The 22,124-nt window shown below is 38.1% G+C and overlaps 1 protein-coding gene across 1 annotated transcript in view; it reads right to left on the minus strand.

Annotated features, from left to right (window-relative positions):
* Positions 1 to 22,124, minus strand: part of l(3)80Fj (lethal (3) 80Fj) — a 55,243-nt gene that overhangs the window by 20,631 nt on the left and 12,488 nt on the right. The window contains exons 7-23 of the mRNA XM_087351325.1: positions 21,966 to 22,068; positions 20,163 to 20,260; positions 17,497 to 17,652; positions 16,630 to 16,795; positions 14,856 to 15,278; positions 13,665 to 13,789; positions 13,353 to 13,531; positions 12,328 to 12,547; positions 10,006 to 10,207; positions 9,530 to 9,919; positions 7,039 to 7,205; positions 5,270 to 5,382; positions 3,782 to 3,986; positions 3,325 to 3,558; positions 2,597 to 2,791; positions 1,669 to 1,915; positions 391 to 627 (exon numbers count right to left, since the gene is read on the minus strand). Of these exons, the coding sequence (XP_087207451.1) occupies positions 391 to 627; positions 1,669 to 1,915; positions 2,597 to 2,791; positions 3,325 to 3,558; positions 3,782 to 3,986; positions 5,270 to 5,382; positions 7,039 to 7,205; positions 9,530 to 9,919; positions 10,006 to 10,207; positions 12,328 to 12,547; positions 13,353 to 13,531; positions 13,665 to 13,789; positions 14,856 to 15,278; positions 16,630 to 16,795; positions 17,497 to 17,652; positions 20,163 to 20,260; positions 21,966 to 22,068 (3,460 nt within the window). The remainder of the gene's footprint in view (positions 1 to 390; positions 628 to 1,668; positions 1,916 to 2,596; positions 2,792 to 3,324; positions 3,559 to 3,781; positions 3,987 to 5,269; positions 5,383 to 7,038; positions 7,206 to 9,529; positions 9,920 to 10,005; positions 10,208 to 12,327; positions 12,548 to 13,352; positions 13,532 to 13,664; positions 13,790 to 14,855; positions 15,279 to 16,629; positions 16,796 to 17,496; positions 17,653 to 20,162; positions 20,261 to 21,965; positions 22,069 to 22,124) is intronic.

Here is a 22,124-nt window from a genome sequence, read left to right on the forward strand (position 1 = left end):
TACATCTCAAATTTGACATTCCTTCTGAAGAGCAGGATAAACTGAAATAAGACAAGCACAAAATTAAAAAAAAAATCCAAAATAATTTCATGCTTCTCCATAGAACTTTGGGAAGAAAATGTTTCCAGAATATAGGTACTAATTTTATTGGTACCATATTTTCAATGGTATAGCACGTCCATAACTAAACACACATAATCATCACACAGTCACTCTGCATTAATTTATACCACATATATTTTAAAGCACACGTGACCATTATTTAATTACAATACAAAGGTGAAGTTACAAAACTGTCCAGGAAAAAAACATACTGAATCTAATTCTCCCAAAAATAAGTACAGGGATAGGCAACTGCATGCACAAATGACAAATTATGTGAGCATTCACCAGTTTTTGTCCTCCACGAGTCCTCTTCCAAGGCTGCCAGCAGAGATGGCAACACCAACTTCACTCCATGAGCAGAAAGTTTGCTCATGACAACGCGAGCCGTGTCATCTGTAGCATCACGGACATATTGACTTCCATCTCCAAAACACAACAATAAATGTGGCAGAACATGAACTATATATGGTTCAAACAATCTGCCGAGCATGTTGCACAGCATCTCAAATGCAAACAGTGCACCTGAAACATACGTATGGCCAAATGTAACAAATAATTGCTTACAGTGTTAAAACTACAATTGTATGTACAAGATATGTCAACAGTATGCTCTGTATGTTGTTACCACACAGTTTAAGCAATGTTATATGCAGATATTGTTCAAAATTAAGCACAGTTGGACAGCCAGAAGTTTCATGAGTGGCTATAGCAAAACAGTTGGGCACATCAGCATATGAAAAATTTTGTTAGAGGTAGGGGAGGAACATTCTGCAAAATGCAAACAAGCAAAAACAGAAAAGTTTGATGAAAGTGAACAAACCTTACTGCTGTGCTCAAAAAACAAAGAAGGGCCTTCAGTTCTGTCAGCATGCAATATTTTTGAGTGATTTCAAGAAAGTTGTAGTGAATTAATCAACAAGAAACATCTTTGGAGTACAAAGTTGTGAAAAGAACATTACTGACAATGCACAGCTGTATGAATCAATCTACAAGCAAATAAAGAGTTCTGCGATGGCAATAGGTTCTACTGTTAAAATATTATGTTTTAGTCTTTTCTGCCTTGCTAATTAAACCTTTAACAATAAATAAAAGAGTGAGAGACTCAAAGAAATTCACAGTTAGTTCTCCCACTTAAGTTTTCAGCGGACTGGGAATACTGACTGAGGTTTTCAGTTTCTTCAGGTGAATGGCAAGGTAGTACCTTACATTAGGCCGCAATCACTTCCTCTCACAATCTTCCCAGTTCATTATTCATTAATCTTTCCATAATTTGCCACCATGTAGCAAGCTACTGAAAGCACCGTTACACAAATGACAAATAAATAAGTATATCTTGTTGATTAAATTTGGGCACATGATATATTTCCCAACTGTTTCCCACTTCAACATCTATTAAGACTTAAATACTTTCATTACTTTACTGGCTTGGCTTCCTACATCAACCAGCTTTTAATTTACCATAGTCACACACAATACAAACTTCAGGGAAAACAATATTACCATATCAACCAAATTATGTTTTGATCAACAATAAATATTTTAAAAGACATAAACATCTATTACCTTCTCTGTGGCGAAAGTTTTTCTTGTTTTGAATGGCAGTTGTCAAAGTATTCATGATATCAAGTTGTTTAAGGGCAAGAATACCCATCCCCTTAACCAATCCTGCCAACCCATATGCTGCTCCTTTTCTCTCACCATAATTCTCAGATTCTAGTAATTGATGAAGCAACTTTTGGACTAAATGTGGAGCATCATCTTTGATTGCAGGAACAAGTGGAGGAAGACAATTGGCCACAGCCTCCTGTACCTGTAACAAATGTATCCATGATACAGGAACATCACAACACAGCAAAATGCTTTATTCTTATGAATAACATGTGAAAATGCTCATTCTTCATCCAGATTCTTCTTAAACCATACTGTACTGAAACAATTAAATTTATATCCTAGTTATCAAAACAGTTTCTTACACAAGGCAGCAACAATTTAACATTATAAACAGTCCAAGATAAAACTGTAATATTAATTTGCTATGAAAATCTGAACAAATTGGGCTGTTTCAAATAATCTGACAAGTGTCGCAGGAAGTAAGCAAACAATACGAACAAAACCATACAATGACATTAAACAACTGAAAGATGCCAACAAAAGTAATTTTTATCTGCTACATTCTAGATTCAGGTTTGCACCAACATTTAAATGCTGTAAAGTGCAAAAAATCCTAAAATAAAATGTATAGTAATTACTGTAATTATGATCAAGAATTTTTTGGATAAAATGTAGACTTTGAGGATAAATCATTCTTCATCATACTAGTTCCTCAAAATATCAGGCCAACAGCATATTTTACATCTCTTTTCCATATTAATCCCACTTTTCTATTCTACTGCATTAAAGGTAGCAAGTGCACTAAAGGCGAATTTATGGAAGCAGAAGGCAGAAAAATTTATTCTTATACATAACGACGAGGCACGTCATAACTGCATACCTGCTGTGATGGTGTTGACAAAGCATCGATAAGTTTTCCAACAATTGGCTTCACTTTACGATCATCTCGCTCCAAATGCCTGGCCAGGGAACCCATCAGAATCACCACAGACTGCCGTATGGCATCAAAACTTCCTGAATCTGGTGCTTTATCCAGAAATTCCTCAAAAACAGGCAGAAGACTGTTCACAGTTTCCTGCAATAAAATTGGTACCTAATACAAAGCCAGTAAACACACAAAGGACCCTGTGTATCATGATTATGCAGAGTCCAGTAATGGAGAAAGTAACCTCTCTTAGCAAGAATATTTAGTACCAAATGTACTGGGCTGTGGGCCACATAAAACTGAACACCAATTATTTCAGCTGTATTCTTAGTATATAGTGCAATGATTTCTTTGTGTATATTTATTATGGCAGGAGTAGCAAGCAAAATATGGACGGCTGACATTATCCGAACTTGAGCGTAAACAAAATTTCATCAACAATCTAATAAAATGAGCAAGTCATAGGTTTTTTAATAACACTTTCTCAAAAGCATAGGTTATACACCATGAATAGTATAATGATTCTGAAAGATGAATTACAAAGGATGTGAAAAGAAGTGGACTTGGCCTATTGTAAGGTACTATCCCACTATTTGTCTATAGGCAGAGACAAGACACAAAACCTTCAGTCGAGTAGCCGGTGTATGGGCTGGACCCTACAATTGCCACTGCAAGACACTCACCTTGCCATGCAGATCTACAGCAGCTAGAGCCGCTGCCAGCATATTCTTTCTGACCTCAGGGCTTCTATCTCCAAGCCCCACTGACACAAAAAATGTGATGAGATGAGAGACAGATTTTGGAGTGAGAAGGGGAGCAATCTGGGCAAGTGCAAGGGCCACACCACTGCGTGGCTCCCACATGTCCACAGGCTGTTCAACAACACGACCAAAACTATCCAGTTTGGGAGGTAAGATCTAAAACAACAACAACAATGAATATATATTCACACCTTTGCCTGAACACCAAGTCTTGATGATAAAGAGGGCATGGAGGTAAAGTCTGTTCTGACCAATACAGAGATTAATTAAACATTTCATTTTTATATTGCATTCTCTCGTCTATTGTAGCTACCAACAGTGGAAGATGTACACAACACTTTCTGCAACTTCACAGTAATATAATAAAATATTTTCTTACTGCAAGCTTTTCATGATAGATTACAAGCAACTGCTCCAGGACATGATCGATGAGGCCTGTTTCCTGTTTCAGTAAGGCAGCAAGAGCCTGTGCTCCAGCCTGCTGAACCTCATCCACTGGGTGGATCACATCATTAAGCAACTCATCACAAAGAGCAGCTGGAAGTTGCAGCTCTGCCACAGCCCACAGTTTTACAGCCAGGTCTCTGCAGGTAAAAGCGAAATATACACCATTTACAATATACTACAAACAAATTAAGAAATATATGCATAGCCTAACTATTCTGCTGCATTCCTCAGGACGTCAATTTCATGCCACTCCCTCCAATATGACAAAGTTCATTTGATAATCTGAATCAGATTGGATGTGTAAAGTGTACAGTAAGTGTCAACAGGGAAAGATTACAAGTTATTCATACAGCCACAGCCTAAAAAACTTCATGCTGTATGTGTCGAGGCAAGAACAGTTTGGTTGTACAAGAGCGTAACTCCAGCAATTCTGGTAGCCTGACAGGCTAGACAAACGGTGAATACGACCGTAACCCGCACAAAAAATGACGATGACAAGGATTGTGACAAGATGACACTACCCCTACTTGCATTTGAAGGGGTGTCCAAGTGGAGACAACAGGCAGAGTCCTAACAATGGTGAGCAACAGTTCACTGATGACATACCTGGTAAAAGACAGAATGTGGCAATCGAATACCACAGCAAGGACTCTGACTAAATATATCATTTCCCTGTATTCCACCTACACTTTTCAAACAATGATAGTGCTGCTGACAAAAACAAATCCAATCTATGACTATGGAAATTGAGAAATGTTTTCACTTCTTGAATGATACCTACTCAGAATATTTGGCTCTGAACAAAGGAAGTATAAATAAAGTATAAATTTCAGACAAAACACAAACGTTTTGGAAGAAATATTTGCAAATTGCGTGACAACACATGCTACAGCAAATTACTTGTCAAAAATGGCAGGCAGAGACATAAGACGTACATGGATAACTTCTTATCACCTCCTGCCTTATTTGATGATCTGACTAAATATAAAATGAAATGCTGGGGAACAGCAAACGTACAACCTAAGACAATGGGAATGCCCCATGACACAACCAAGTAAGTCGTAATTTATCTATTGGATATAATGGGTGGATTTATTTGTAACTTATCTCTACTTCATGTGAATCCTTTGTTTGTATTTTTGTGACATGTATTGTATTATTATGACTTATTCTACATCCTATTGTCATCTGACTAACTTATGGATCCATGGAATGTAATAAAGATTTATGTATGTATGTATGTATGTATACAAATGTATACCAAACAGTCATATGTAGGTCATATTTAAAATGCAAACTCAATTTGCGTCAAAGTAAGCCAAAATTTCCTCCCTTAAAAAAATTGTAAAATTTTCCATTCAGTAATTGGAATTCATTAAAATTCATAAATCACATTAAAGCAAGTTTCTGCACTTCTCACCTATTCTCTTCACAAACATCAAACTGTGCAACCCAAATCCTCCTTATAAGTCGTAACGCTTGGTTATAATCTTCTTTCAAAGTTGGAAAGGCACCAACCATAGCAATCAAACCCTGTAACATAAGACAAGCAAACAAAGACAATAAACACAGGCTATGCAGGACAACTGCTCTGCTTTCAGTGTAAAGTTGCAGAATAAGTTCTCAGTTGAGTTACCCAGAAAGAGCTCTTTGTATGTGAAATCGATTCAGTTGCCAAAACACTGCATTACATTTGAAATAGCAGATGATGAGTAATGTCCAAAAATCTGGTAACAGTAATTAAAATGTGCAAGCTTATTGCATTTTAATTGGTTTATCACAGTTACAAGACTCTCTTCCCATCATTTCATTAAGTGGTCTTGACCGAGAGTGAACTTGATAAGACAGTGACAGAAGATTTCTGTCTTCTGGGTTGTTGCGCTGTGTAGTCTGGTCGATGTTAACCAACGTTTCAGAGGTCATACTGCCTCCATCATCAGGGTGATGAATATGCCAATAGGGTGTGTGGGGCTAGGTTTATAGGAGCCAGACTGTGAATGGAGTAGCCTGCCCCGACCCAATGGGAGCAGGTCCCACACACCCAATTGGCATATTCATCGCCCTGGTGACGGAGGCAGTATGACCTCTGAAACGTTGGTTAACATCGACCAGTCTACACAGCGCAACAACCCAGAAGACAGAAATCTTCATACTCATCGCTGTGAAAACTTCAAATCTTACAAGATAGTGACAATTTGAATTTAAAGGAATCTAGACACAAATGGTTAAATAAATAGACAAATTCATTTATGATGTTCTTTTGGGTTCTGGTGCCATGCAAACTGGTAGATGTCAATGTTTTGGAGGAGCATACGGTCCCCATCTTTGACCGTGAAAAAAATTCGGGGCAAACCAATGGGGAAATCAATATAAAAGTACAAAATAATCCTAAATTCTATCAAATTATAAGTGGAATAATATGGAACAGATAAATCCCAACACGATTGCATAACATTAATTTATACAACATATTTTAAACTAATTCTAACATGATTTAAAAAAAGCAAGAAAGGCATGGGAAAAAATTGTTTAGATGTACTGAAGGAAAAAATAAACAAGGGATAAAATTAGGAATAAAAACTTCATAAAAAAATCTAAAAATCAAAATGTATTAGTAGAGTTATGAGAGAAATGGTTAGAACGGCTCAACCTTGAAAACAGAAAGGACAGAACAAGAATACTGGGAAGAGTCTTAGACTTAAAATTTAAAAGGAGACTCATAGGATGACCCAGGCCAAGCAGGTCAGCCATGTACTAGAAGACATCAGGAAGAAAGAACTGGCAAAAAATGAGAGACAGGAGTGCGGCAAAATAGAAGGGATCAGCAACAGTTCAACCACTGATCAACATTAAACAGAAACAGGAGATGAACATAAAAGTCTGATTGTGATGAAACTGGTTTTGTAAGTTATGATCATTTGTGTGCCATTCTCAGCATAATTTTTGCTGGAAAACACACAAACACCAAAACTGATATAAAACATGTGTCATTAAAATAGTTAACAATGGAAGGTGAAATAAGTATAACTTCTCAATTCAACCCAACTTCTTAAACATACTTTTTAAAAATAATTAAAAATTATCACTACCTCCTCACTTCAGAGGATTAGTGCGTTTCTAGAAAAAGAAAAGCATACATTCGTAAGTAAAGCTGCATTAAAGTTGTCTTACAATCCTACGTGCACTCACCCTAAGAGCTGCATCACGCACCACTGCTGATGGATTCTGCAATGCAGCAAGCAAACTGTCTATCTCATCCACACTAGCCCGCGCACAACCAGCAGCTCCACAGCCTGACGCTGCAACGTCAAGCAGAGCAGAGCCTGCTTGCTGCTGAATGCGACCACCAGTACAACCTGTATATTATAAGAAGGCAAAGAACAATTTAAATAGAAGGTACAAAGGACTGCTTCCACCAAAATCCTTCTACTCACACATGGCTTACAGGTACGATTATAACCATACACATAAGCAAAAATTATGACATTTTGTTCTTTCACAAACTGACCCACAATCCAAATCAATCAGCAAACCAAACTCTTTTTCTTCACATTCACTTGTAATGATTTGAAATGCCAGTCATTCCGTGTCATATCGACCGATGCATAAACTCTCATCCAGTGGAAAGTAATGGGCATCCCTGTAGAGTCAAATGTTAGTCTCCATAAATTTTGAACAAGTGGTTTATGACTGAGTAATCTTCAAGTGCAAATATTATGCAGAATGTTAAAGAGACAAAGGTGAATGAAGTGTCATTTTAATGCTACCAAAATGAACATCACATGATTTTGTAAAGTTTTCAAGATCATTAAACTTCTATTCTCAACCTTAATTCTAAAATATATGAGACTGAAACTGTAAACATATATTAGTAGTGTGCGCTTGAGTGCAGCACATGGGTGGGTGCATAATACTTTCAATAAAGTTTGTCATGCATTCTCAATGGTAGCATCTGTTTGCTTTGTACTAGCAGAGCAGTGAGTAGCCTGGTAATATCCTAGAGTTTGACTTTCAGGCATGACTCACCACCTTGTCTGTACTCAGTCTCTTGAAGCAGCAAACAGAGGCTACTGTTGTCATATTCACTTTTTGTGTTTATTTTTTTAAATAATTACGTGGGAATTAAAAAAATTCCAACATCGCACACTCTAGATTAACAACCACTTACAGTAACTAGACTTTTGAAATGCAAATGCTGATGGCAAGACTTCAAGGATGCTGCACTATGTAGCCTGGAGGATAATGACAGATGTTTCAGGAGATTACTGCCTCCATCATGAGAATGAGTAGCCACAGAGGCGCACGTTGGTAAGGCAGACCAGAGTGAGGGTAGGCAGCAGGAGGAAGGCAATGGAAGAAGAGGCAGATATCTGCGAGGCCATACAATGAAACACATGGAAGTGTACAAAAATACAAATCAAATGGAAGATGAAGTAATAAATGGGAATACTGGATGAAGATATGAAATAAATAACAACAATTTAAAGGGTGGAGATGGAGTGAGAGAAGAATGAAGGAACTGGCTGGGGCTGGATCAGTGGCCTAAGAAGATAACGAGTGCTAGGAAACAAGCACTGAATCCATGGCGGAAGTTTCCTATGTTCTTGGTTCCATGTTGTTAGGGCGTAACTCAATTTGAATGGCTTTTCTTATCATATGGTTTGTGTATCTGGATTTGGTGCAGAGTATGCTGGTGGCCAGATATTGAATTCAACAGCTCAAGCTTATGCTGTGTTTGGCCATGGTCAATCTGTCTGAATTCTCCAGACAGATGTGCTACTGATACTCCTTTATCCTGGTCTCAATGGAATGGCCAGTCTGCTCATGTAGAATTGACCACATTCACAGGGTATGATGTACACACCTTGAGTCTGAAATCGCAAGCCAGAGACTTGATGTCATGCCTGAACAGCACCCTACCGATGTGATTGACGGCCGTGCTGATAAGGGGAATAAAGGCAATCAGGGGAAGGATCTCCAGAGCTGGAACTACTTTGCTTAGTAGAGTGACAGCCTGTAAGATGTGCCAGGCATTATAGCTGCTCTGCCTGAATGTTACCCTGAGACACTCAACTACAGCTTATCGTGCAGGCTTTCCTGGCCACAAAAGGTATGCCCTTGTATACCAATATGGAAAGCACAGCCTATTTCTTTTATTTCAACTTCTGTATATTAATTCATTCTTTCCTATCTTCATTCTACATACTGCATTTCCTGCCTATTTCCATGTATCTCACTCCCCCTCCTCCTTATAGCCAGGCCGATGTCACCCCTCAAATAATTACACAGCAGCCAAATGTTGCTGCTACCAGAAACTTGCATTTTCTGGATCTTAAGGCAACATGCATAGATTCTGATGCATAATGACACAAATTACAAAACAAGCAAAGCTAATAGCTCCATTTTTCAACATTTATTTGGGAATGTGCCTAAAAATTCTCTAAATATTCATGTCACTGGCCAATTTTCCAAGAGTGATTTTAAATATTCACAAGTCACTAGCCAAATTTAAATAGAATGGATTCTTATCAAAACAAATTAAATAACATAAAATACTTCTAAGTCATCAGACAATTTTGAATAGAATGAATTTTGACTACAACAAATGTAGTAGCTGTTTTAACTCTTTTACAATGAACTGTCATATATATACATGCAATACCAACATTTATTAACTCACTTATCATTTCTATAAGGAGTTCAAACATTTGCTTTCTTGGGAGCAAATCAGGATGATAGCAATCCTTCTCTTGTGTATTATCTGCACTTCCTCTCATCTGCACATGTTCAGAAATGATCTGGAGCCCAGAAATTACCAATGAATCATCTGCCTTTGCAAATGCAGACAGCAGAGCAAAACGTATCAAAGGGAAAACGTAACAGAAAGCTGGGGCTGTTAGGTATGTTCGCGGAGTGTCAGCACTTGTCGTCCGTCGCGGCCTCACAGTTGCTTTATGCAGAGCTGTAATGGTGCGAGTCACAGCTACACTCAAATCTTCATCTTCCCAACGTGCATCAAGATCACAACAAGGGGCTTGAAGTCGGAGAGTCACGTGTGCAATAAGATCACCTGTAAACAAGAGTACAAAGTTGAACTCCAATATCTACCCAGTGAACCACATTGTGAGCCAAATGAATCCCACAGGCAGGCTTTACCTAGATATTTATGCCTGCTGGTGAAGGAAACACATTTCCTGAGATCTATATACAATGCAGATAGATACGGCGCGGCTAATGGAGACTGCAGATCCTTCAAGATATGTGGCAGAAGATCTTGAAAGTATAGTGACAGTTCTTCACCACTATCATTTGCTGCTGCCTTTATCATTGACACCACATTCTCAAGCCTTTTATTCAGCTGGAAAAATTGTAAAACAAACTTTTAATACTTTACCACACAAAGAAGTTTCTTTAACGCAATCTCAGAATTCGTGTACTAATGAATTGCAGGTTAAGAAAGAAGAGTACTTTCTGCACTTTACAGAAAGACAGATGTCTGTCATAATTAATGAGCTTCCTGGACAGCTTTCATGAGGGCAACTTAATGTGAAATGACAGTTTAATGACTATTTTTGAAATAGCTGGAAGCATAAGAATTCTTAGATCTCATGCGAAATCATTTTAAATAAGTATTTTGGAATGTTTCAAACTTGTTCCACAATTGCTGATACAAGAGCAGAAAGGAAACTGCACCATGCTGAGCACTCCTTATCTAACCAAAAGCAGCATTCCATTCCACTAATCAGATAAGACTTTCTGTGCCTCGTCTTTTCCTTACTCTAAAAAACAACTGTACTATGATGTGCCACGAGTTGTGTGGGGTGCATGTGGATGAGATGGGATGGGATGCTGACTATGCAAATGTGTTCTATGCCATTACTAAACACTATTACCGTCTCACAAACATATACTCATGTCACGTCACCCACGTTGTGTGTTTCTGCACAAAACTATCAAGTGTTCTTTTTATAAGTGGTGCTCTGTTTATTGCGGGAGCTGGGGTAGCTCAGTCAGTATAATGACTGACTACAAACTGGATGACAAAAATTCGATCCCCAACATAGGTGGGGAGGTCATTTCCTCTAGCCTCTGCATCCAGACCAGCTCTGGGGCCAACCCAGCCTTCTATCGTGGGTACCAGGGTCCTTTCCGGGGGTAAAGTGCAGCCTAGGCATGACAATGACCACTCACCCCTATCAAGCACCGAGGTTAAGAACAAGTACACAGTACACCAACTCTCCCCACAAGCGCTTACATAGCAAATAGCGGGACAGCTTTGGCTCTGTTTATTGCTAAGTAATTGTGATGTTGGCACAAAAGAAGTAAGGATTAGCAATAATATGTAGACTGATGTTTTTGGGTGTAGTGTAAAGTTCCTCCTGCCCCAAATATCCAACTATGGCAACTTTTCGTACCACGCCCATAGCACGAACATGATCTCACTATTATCTGACCAGATATACCCTGATATTTGTTTGTTTCATAACAACTAAAAATCAGTAAAAAAAACTGAAAAAATAAGATGTGTACTGTTTTGGAAATCACACCAGACAAACCCAAAACATTTCTAGCAAATTGCTTTCCCCAGCATAGTGTTGGAAAATCTAAAAAATACAATTATGTATGGTACACGCTGAAGCAGGGATCATCACACATTCTAACATTGGGTTTTGAATGCCTACATTCTGTCCGTGTTTCCTTGTTTTTAGCAGAACACCTGCAGCATTGAACTCATCTGCCTTCTGTGGGCCAGTTTTCACTGTCATACACAGTGCGGCAACTGGAAAACGGGACTGGTGTTATGAGGCATGAACTGGTGCTGCCATCTAACAGAAGTGAATATGAACCCAAAGAGGTATTGTTCCTAGAGTGCTACACTGAAGGTCATCATACATTGCTGCCATTTGAGAACGTAGTGTGAGGTGAAACAGACGTCTCTCTTGTGTGTGTGTTGTGAAGCAAGAATGGAACAAACAGTGAATATCAAATTTTGTGTTCGGCTGGGCAAAAGTGCCATGGAAACGTTTCGAATGATGAAGCAAGTGTACGGAGATAATTGTCTGTCTCATATACGTGTTTTTGAATGGCATAACCATTTCCGCCATGGAAGAGAATCATTGGAAGATGAACATCCTGGCCCAGCAAAAACGATTCGAACGCCAGAGTTGATTGAAAAGGTGCATAGGTATGGTAAGGTATGTAAACTACACTGTTAGGCTGATTACTTTGAAACTTCAGTAGAGGGAAGATTGGTTCAACATTAATAGCCTACAGTTTATCTGGAACTCTAGATAGCAAACTGCAATGATTAGTTCAAAAGAAGCACAAAAATGTAAACATTAAGCTTCAGAACACTTCATAGTTTAACTTTAAAAATTCTTAGACATATACCTGTAGGATGACACTGGGCGCCAGAACATGTTAACAGCCCAATGATAAAAAAATTATACCGCAAAAACAGAAAGAAAGCCAAGTTACCTCAGTCAATCTTGCACGTATTGCACTTTCCCTCTGCAACTGAAGTCTCAGAGTTTCCTTTTGTTTTGGTGTCAGCTGAGGTTCCTTCAGTTTTCCTTGTTTCCTCCGTTTCTCCTCCAATTCTCTTCGTAGCTGCAACTCCTCCAGTTGCTCCTTGTACGAATACACTTTACTCTCCCGTTTCACATTCTTCACATTCAGCTCATTTTCACTATCCTTCCTATATGACGCAAAATAGTCATGCATATTAAAAATACAGTATTATCTCACATTAAAACTAACCTAACCTAATCTAACCCAGCACATTTTCCACATCCATTAGCCATAATTCTGACAACTGTTTCTTCCAAATATTTTTTCTTTTATTTATGGTTTATTTTACGATACAGCTAATAGCCAAGAACAGGGATCACCACCCATATGCAGCAAGGTGCAGGCAGAAGTGTTCACAAGTGCCCATGACAATTTTATGTATGCAGTTGAATTCGGACAATGCTTGCACCTTACGGTTTCTTATATTTGTGATACGGTAAAAATATGGAAAAATATCTGAGCAGTATGACTCCTTAACCATACAAAGTAGTGTTTTTAAACATGACCAATTTTGTTGTATGTGAGAGGGCACTCATGTTTTTAAACATTCTGAACCTTGTTAGTTATTGTGGCACAGGAAGTACCATTACAAAAACACTTTCTGCTTTACCTCCATACCAAACCACATCTAGTAGTGCCACAATAACTAACAACGTTCAAAGCGTGCCTAATACTTTAGAAAATATCGTATATCAGCTGACTAACAAGATGAATGGAATTCTTGGTTTTTAAAAACATGAGTGCAATAACTACACAGACAAACTGAACCTTAAAATGAACACTTACGAAGTGTGCGCAAAAGTGAGGAGTGAACAAACAAACAAGTATTAAGTAAAAAGTTGATACATTAAACTCTAAAACAGAAGTGTGAGAAAACATGGTATTTTGCTCCAACTGACGAGTTCAGCACATGCTCATTCAAAGTATCTTACCCTGATAATACACTCTTGTCATAAAGTTCACCTTCTGGTGTTAGGAATGTGAAGTATTCATCTTTAGTAACAAGAAGAATAGAAGGATCACTTAATTGCTTGATGACAAATGTAACCAGAAGTGGAAGAACAACATCTGGATTCAAGCGGACTACTGTCTGCAAAGAGTTCTCCATGCACTGGAACACAAATATTCAAAATAAACTGAGGTTACACTAATCTACAGCACATTCCAGTTAATTTCATTCAACAAATTTAGTCAAACTGATACAATTTTCTGAAAATTAATGAAAATATATATAAAGTACTTACTGGAGATGCACTATACTCTTCAATAAAGATTTTCTTTATATTCTCTTCAGAGAGTCTGATGAATTCATACGGATCCAGTTTCAAGTATTTCAACAATTTCAGCCATAAGTTTGGGGAAGCTGCAACTGATTAAAATAACTCTCAGTTCCTGTGAGTACCAATATGACTATTAACACCATGAGCTCAGACGGACTTAAATATTTTAAATCCGCAGTGCTGGAAGGTTTAAAAGGCCACGGGATAAAATACAAAACCACAAGTTTTCAATCAAATTAAGGAATTAAGGAAACATATCTTCAGCAGTATATTATGTAAACATGAAATATTGACAGTTGTCAGTTCTTCAATAATGTAAATTGTGAAGTCCCTTGCTGTTCAGTTATTTCATTTCTGACATCACATACCAATCCTGATAATGCTGATTAAACACCCTTGTATTATGAAATACCCTTAAATACAGCTGTAAGCACTGAAGTGAGAAGAAACCGTTGTAGTAGCAACAAGAGGCAATGGTGCATCGTAATGATGCGTGTTTCTGTGGAGACAGAAACCTGCCACCGCACAGCATTCTAAACACAAGACACTTCCTAATGTTACTGCGAAAGGCATAATTGTACACGTATAAGAATCAGGGTAGATCAAACTGGACTGGAACAAATATGTGCAGCAAAAACATCCTGAAGCATGCTCAAGTTTCTACAGGATCCTTATTTTAAAAAGCTAGAACAGAAGAAGTGAAAAAAGACATCAAAGCAGCAACACATATCAAATTATTCTATCTGGAGGACTGACACTGACGTTGCAACTGTTGAACAAATCAGCCATTTAAAGCCACACAGAAACAACAGTACAAGCAATGAATGTCTATCAGAGAGCTCAGAAACTAAGCAGCAACACTTCTAATGAGCTCAACACCATGGAGAACACTACTTATGGGACAATGAAATAAGCAAAGGTCACAACAAAATTTCAGGACATAATGTATGAACACTTAAAAATGTCAATAAGTCCACAACTTGTTTTACTCTTAATTTCTTAAAAAAAATGGGGTATGAAGCTTATTCAAGGGTTAAGTATTTAAGGAAATTTTTTTTTTTTTACTTCACTTTAAACACCCTGATTAGAACTCCAAATACCATACAAAATTAAGCTGCAACAGGAAAACGACCCTATTAAATTTCATTCACATACCAATAGCTGGGTGATGGCAGCTGATGAGGCTGTCCAGAGCAAGAAGCTGAGCATCTTCTGGCACTAAGTTGCTTCCTGAGCAAAATGTGATAATGCAGTTCACAGCCACCTTTGCAGTTATTTCCCCTCCTCCACCTGAGCCTGTATCTGGTCCGTCTTTGTTTTCCTTAACAGATTCTCCAGACTGGATTTTGGCTGTTTCTAGAAATCTGGTAAATTCTTTGAGTAAAGAACGTGCAAGCTGGGTTCCCCCCAACACAGAAACCAACTTTTTCACCACAGGGCGACAACGTAAACGGAGAGAAGAACTTGGTGCAGTCAAACAGAAAATAATTCCTTTGTGTAGTGGATTAGCCTTGCCATTTAGCCTGTGAGCATGATCCAGAAGCAGCCGCTCACACAGCTGCATCACATGGTACAGGGCTGAAACAGAAAGGGCAACTTTAAATAAGATTGCATACGGCTTCAGCAGTTTCATAGCTCCCTTGTGATGTTTTCCACACAAAACTACAGCAGTTCCAGTTGCTTAATAAATTCTTTGCAATTTATGCAATGGTGAGGTATACCTCAAAACTAATTCCCAGCATTTTAAATACAGAATTGTAATGATGAAGTCTTATTGACAAAGAATGCATAAAATAAACACATACTGGGATGGATGGCCTGTTTGTCCAGTCATATGTTTCACCTCTAACCTACTAAGATTTCAATGAACAGTCCGTGTTAACCCTATAAACTGTTGCCAAATAAAACAAGTTTTCCACTTTTAATTTTATTTAAAAATTAGGAGACATCCAAATTCAATGAATAAATAAAATGTGCATATAAACAATTTAGATTCACTGACTAACATATCTCAAAATTAATCTAGCTATAGCTATGTGGAAATTCTATATGGCAACATTATTGCATGCAATGACTGAAGATGATCTTAACTGCAGACTTGTGTTCTGTGAATGAATTCAAAGAAAGGTGGTGAGGTTTGGACTGATGAGGCAACATATAAGATGCATTGACAGTTAACCAACATAATTATGTACAATGGTCTTCTGAAAATCTAAATGTTCATGTTGACAAGGCAGTGAATTTGCCAGGACTTTCAATCTGGTGTGGTGTCATCTAAAGGTATAATAGGACAGACACTGCTGCTGTGTACTTCAACATGCTTCAAGAAAACATTGTTCCCACTCTTCATCAGCTGTATGGAGATGACAATATGTGGTATCAACAAGACAGGGCACCCCCACATTACCATCATGGCATCAGGGCCTACCTTGACAACTTTTCCTGACCGATGGACAGGAAGCAGATCTGTTGACTAACCCCCCCCCCCCCCCCCAATTCCCAGATTTAACCACACCTGACTTTTTATTGGAGGATGCAATGTACAGCACAAAGTCAGCAACACTTCAAGGGCTCCAGCAAGAAACTGAACAGTCTTGCACTGCCTTCCTAGCAGAGACTTTTCATGTAGAATGGCTGCATGTCAATTGCTCACAATGCCATAAAGCTAATGGCAGTCATTTTGAACACCTGCACTGTATTCACTAATTCACAAAGTGCCAGTTCTGATGAATGTCTACTTCATTCACTGTGTGTGTGTGTGTATACATCTCTTTGGAGCATGCCACATAAAATAAGAGAGCATGAACAAGTACTATTGTGTGTGCTGAAAATACCATACTGCAGTAAAGAAAATAAGTTACACAATACAGAGTAATGCAAAGCATAATTCAACAGAGCAGGCCTACCTGATCTAATAACCTGTACGCACCTTCATCGGAAGCAAGAGTAAGAAATTTTTCAGAAACAAAAAGCTGTTTGTTCATGTCTAGTACAACACTCCAAAGGTTGTCCAATTTTTTGTCTGCACCAATATCAGCTGCTGCCATCTTGAGCAACAAACAAGCAGCATACAAGGCCTCAGTCACAAGAGGAACCTGTCAAGGTAAGAACACAAATCATGAATATATAACGACCTACTCGAAGCAGCTTCCATCTTGAGAAGACAGTAGGAAGTCAGATAGTCACGACATTCCCTGTCCCTTATTGAATTTCATGGTCCATTACTTTGTACACAAAAGCCTGCTACTGGACACTACTATGGGTGACCAGAGACCAATCCACACACTCACATCCTGATTTACCCTAGCCTAATATAGCCCAATGCAGCCCATCTTAGCCTAAATGAGCCTCATCTAGCATCACATATAAATGCCTGGCCGTATCAAGTCTGGCCAAGCCCAACCCATCCTAGCAAGATCTAGCTTATCCAAACACAGCCTAGCCCTTCCTACCTCACTCTATCCTAACTAACCAACTAATTCCCTGGTAGCAAGAACCTGCAGGTCCAACACCACAGCTCGCCACCGGACACAATCCTGAGCCAACTCCGTCCATTTACCATCCTCACAGCCCACCTCCCTAAGATCCATCATTCATCTGCCATGCTATCACCAACTGCAGAAAACTGAAATGTCCATGTCAAATTCCATCCAACTCCTTCCAGCAGTTCCAGGGTTGAATCATACAGACAGACAGACAGACATGGCCATGCCTTGATTTCATGGACATATTCAAATAACACACAAAAACTAATACAATTTCAGCCATAAGTTATACTGAATTATTTTGCACAAACCTGTGCTGGCTGAGCAACTGCCTTCTCCACTGTCTTCAGCAAAAGTGGTATAAGTTCAATCCCTTGGGCCAGTGTGTTCCCATGCAAGCAAGCAGACATACATTCAATGTACGCAGTGCGCACAGCTGCTGTTGAAGTCTTCAAACCTGGACCTTTCTGCAATTATCAACAAATTAAAACATATTATATTCTGTGTGGATCAAAACTCCAATGTACAGAATCTTCCATCATCTGGTCAAGACATTTCATGTTCAAAAATCATATACAATTCTCATTTCACCAGACATGCTAGAAGTTCTACCCATCTCATCCTACCAATATTCAGAAGTGAATAAGAATTATGAAAGCCACCACAAAATTGTATCCAGTCCCCAGTTAATTTACCATTTGTGGATTCAGTTACCTCTTCCAGCAGCACTGTATTACTGAACACACTCACTCTACATTCTTCCTAGCCTGACAAAGATTTGATATATATGTGCACGTGCACACATGCATCCCCCTCACACACACACATTTACCCCATAATCGTGAAAATTATAGGTTTTTTAGTTTGAAAACTTTTTCTCTGCCCCCTCAAAAAACTCCACAAAAAATAACAGCATCATTATATTGTTCACTATTTTACAACAGTAAACTCTCCTACAATGAGGGTTTGTCCAATGTGGATTTGATTTCATGCATGAAAATAAATGCAAATTAGTTTTTTTAGAACACGGAAAATTTGATTATACATGGCATGCCTAATGCTGTAGTAGCACATGAAAATGCTACTTCCTAAGTAACTACAGAAAATTTAGCTTTTACAAATGTATTTGTATAAACAATTTTTAACCTCTGTCAGGGTATAAATAAAATTTTCAACTCAAATGTCATCCCTCAACGTCTACCTCCCACGATTTCCTCCTTCAGCGGCTTTAACCGCCTTTATTTCACAAACCATGGAGCCCACAGTCTCGGTCTCACTTATGCTGTGACCATGTTAACATGTGTCATATTCTTTTCCCATTATACTGTATATGATACTGCCCTTAGACACCATTAAATTGAATAAAAATGTAAATGTAATAATGATAACAAAGAAAAGAAAAGTTGCAAGGTTATGACACTAGATGAGAAAACAGAGATTCCTGACAAGTTTCACAGTGATATGAGTGCAACAGCAGTTCGCCTAACATTCCACCAATATTTTAAAATCCAAGTTTCTGTTCATATTTTGCTTCACATCCTAACAATACTTTATTATTACATCATGCAGTTTGTTTCTTCCACTTTCCATGGCCAGATTCCTACATCCCATTAATCCATACAGTATCAAGTTTATCAAACACAGATTCATCGGAACAACACCGCTTTTGAGAAATATGTCCTCAGCACTGGACATGGATTTACTGTATATGCAATTCACATACCTTAAAATTCTGTAAGGCACATACACAGTAATTCACACACATTAAATTCCTGAGTTGAGTACTGAACTTCAGCACCCTGAGGACAAGGATGAAGATGGTTCTTGAAACACTGATGTTTTCTCAATTAAACCACCTTACTCGGCTGGTAGCCCGAGAAGAATTCATTAAACTCAGTTGCCACGAATGCTTGAGCTCATGCACATTATTCATCAGTTATGCAAAAGACAAGTACTTTCTCCTTCACTGATTCCTACTCTTCAACAATAAAAAATAAAACGTTTAAAAAGAAAGTCCTGACTAAGATCCACTCCTCCAATCAGACCCATCCTGGGAACAGTTGGAATGTTAATCCCCTGGGTCACATTTTAAGGGCAGAGCTCAGTTAAAACAATATATGCCTTCTAATCCTCTCTAAAAGTTTTATCCCTGTACAACAGCATGACTGGCTTCTCATGTTTACAAAGGAAATCACAGGGGCCTGATGACTGTGCTGAACCACTGGGAGGAAAGAGTGCTTTTGAAACTATCACAGGGGTTTGAGAACAAGGAGTATGTTGTGAAGTGTGACAACTTTCACAGAGCCCCTCTTTCCCTGAAATGGAAACAAAGCACACAGGTCCATGTGGCACTGTAAAGGCAAACAGAAAATGTTTCCATATTGACACGTAGAGCCACCACCATGTAAAATGAAAGAGTATGAACCAAAGTGTTTGGCAAATGCTATAAAGAACAATATTACCTAGGGTGAGTGAATTTTCTATCCATTCTTCACAATATTAGAACTGACTCCATGCATGTATTGTGTAAGGAATTGAAAAAAGGGATTTTGCACTGCGTGTAATCTCTTATTTTATAGATGTCACTAAAACAGCAAATTTAAGAGTAATCAGAGTGTTCTACAGAATTAACAGCGCTGTGTATCATCCATTGTTGGAGTTCACAGGTACGGACGACGCGACCACGGCAGGCCGCAGACCAGCTATGGCCATCAGACCATCGGATCAATAGCAAAGTGCAGAGTTCAACTCCTGTGAATACCAACATCTAGTGTAGTGATGCTTGATATGCTTTTGTAAAATACTCTACTTCATTATTTGTTTTCTAAACCATTTTGATTAAATTAATTTCCCTGTTGCCACTGATGATGACCTCTTGAGGTTGAAACGTGTATGGCACTAGTGTCTTTTTTATAGTGTTTAATAGTTTGTTTGCTTATTTTATAAACAAAACAAATACAAAACTGTGACACTATACCTTCAACCAATCCATTACATCCTTTGGCACTTCATTGTTGAATTTATTACACCATAACGACAGCATTTCTAAAGCTTCAATCAGGGTCTTTTCATGAACTGAAACAAATGTAGAAGACAAAGACATTATGAACTGTTAACAGTAAGTATCAATAAACAAAACTTCAGTATTTCCTCTAGAATGTCTGTAACAAAATGGTATCAGATCAGATGCGGAGAGGAATGTGGCATTATACGGTCCACATACACACAGATACAATCACTCTGATTTATATATACACACATGGGGAAAATAATATTTTAGACAAAAATGGGAGGTAAAAGTTGTCCCTGGTACTTATTACACACCATGCTTTGGAGACGTGTTGTAGTGGAGGTATTACAACACTACTTTTTAACCTCCTCATATATATGGAGGCAGAGGATAATATTAAAATAGAACTTAAGGAACTAGGCTGGAAGTGTGCTGGCCAGATTCATCAGGCTCAGGGCACGGATCAGCGGTGGGCTCCCACTGAAGTTGGTAATGAACCTAGAAGTCACATAAAAGGGTGGGTATTTCATTGAGATCCATGGAGTAACATTTCACAGCATGTAAGAGTACAATACAGCACTCAACAACATACCTACATATTTGTCTCAATCGCTAGTAGCAGAATCCTTAGGTTCAACATACCCAATACCATACCTCAAAAATATAAATCATTCCAGGCCAGTTCTATCCTCAGAAATTACTTTCCTAACACCCACCTTGATATTATCATCCCATCGCCTACTTAGCCTTCCAATTAGCCACTTTTCATTAAATTTCCAATCAAAATTCTGTCTGTATTTGTTGTCTCCTGCATCCTAGCTCTTCACTGCCTCAATAATTTCACTGTACAAACAATACTTATGGACCTGTATATATCACTAAATTCCTAATTCTACAATTCCTAAATTCTCCATTTCAGTAATTTCTTTTAGGTCCAAATCTTTTCTTTCCCACTCCATTTTCAAACACTCAGTTTGTACCTGTCAAATAAAAAATTATGCATCTCAATTACAAGTATCATTTTCTTAAAACAATTAGTTTATTCCGAGAACCAACAGAAACCCATAAGCACGCTAAAGGGGGAAAAAGCAGACTTAATGAATGCAAAATAGGTGATACATCATACATTATTTATCACTGTGCTTTACATAGATAAGTGCTCACAATTCACGATCATATAAAGCAGACCAGATGGGATAAATAGGATAATACCATCCTAAGAGAATAACATGAATTTCACAAATTTATTCTTCTCATACTTTCATCCATATCCTTATTTATGTTTGTTCCAAGATACTTACATTTTGGCACATTTTTAAGTTAGTTTTACATTGATTATGCCTTCATTGCTGGTTTTGGTTTTCATTATGTGACATTTTCATACATTTGCTATTTTACCTGTATGCATGTTTTGTACTGTTTTTATTGCATTTATGTTCTCCTTATGAAATCTCTGCCAATAAGTGCCTGATTAAAATCATGTGATTCTATCTTTTACAGATTCTCTTGAACTTTCCAGACAGAACATTCTAAAGCAACAATAAAAAGCGATGGTGTTAAAACACCACTTGCAAAATTGTAATGTTCAAATTCATTTTCATTTGTCCAATATTAATCAAATGTCTTAACATCAAATAAATAACAAAAGTGTGTTTAAAAAGACACGCTCTGAGAAAACCAAGTTAACATGCATTTGCTGAGTAAGACTGCTGTAGCAATTGCTTCTTCCAATTCACATTTCTTTAGTGTGGCAATTCTTAGTGCTCTCACCTTCTACATCCAACACTTTAATAAAATGGTGTGCTGCAACAGTAGCCAGCCTCTGTGAACTGTAGCCAGTCGTCACTGCATTGCAACTCAAACTGCCTGCACCCTGACAACACAGTAATCACAGTCACAATTAGTGCTTTTATGAAACTTATTTCTTAT

Source organism: Zootermopsis nevadensis, unplaced genomic scaffold, assembly GCF_977971745.1.
Source record: "Zootermopsis nevadensis isolate Lab colony 2312 unplaced genomic scaffold, Znev_1.0 Znev_ptg000019l, whole genome shotgun sequence".
NCBI classification, from domain to species: domain Eukaryota; kingdom Metazoa; phylum Arthropoda; class Insecta; order Blattodea; family Termopsidae; genus Zootermopsis; species Zootermopsis nevadensis.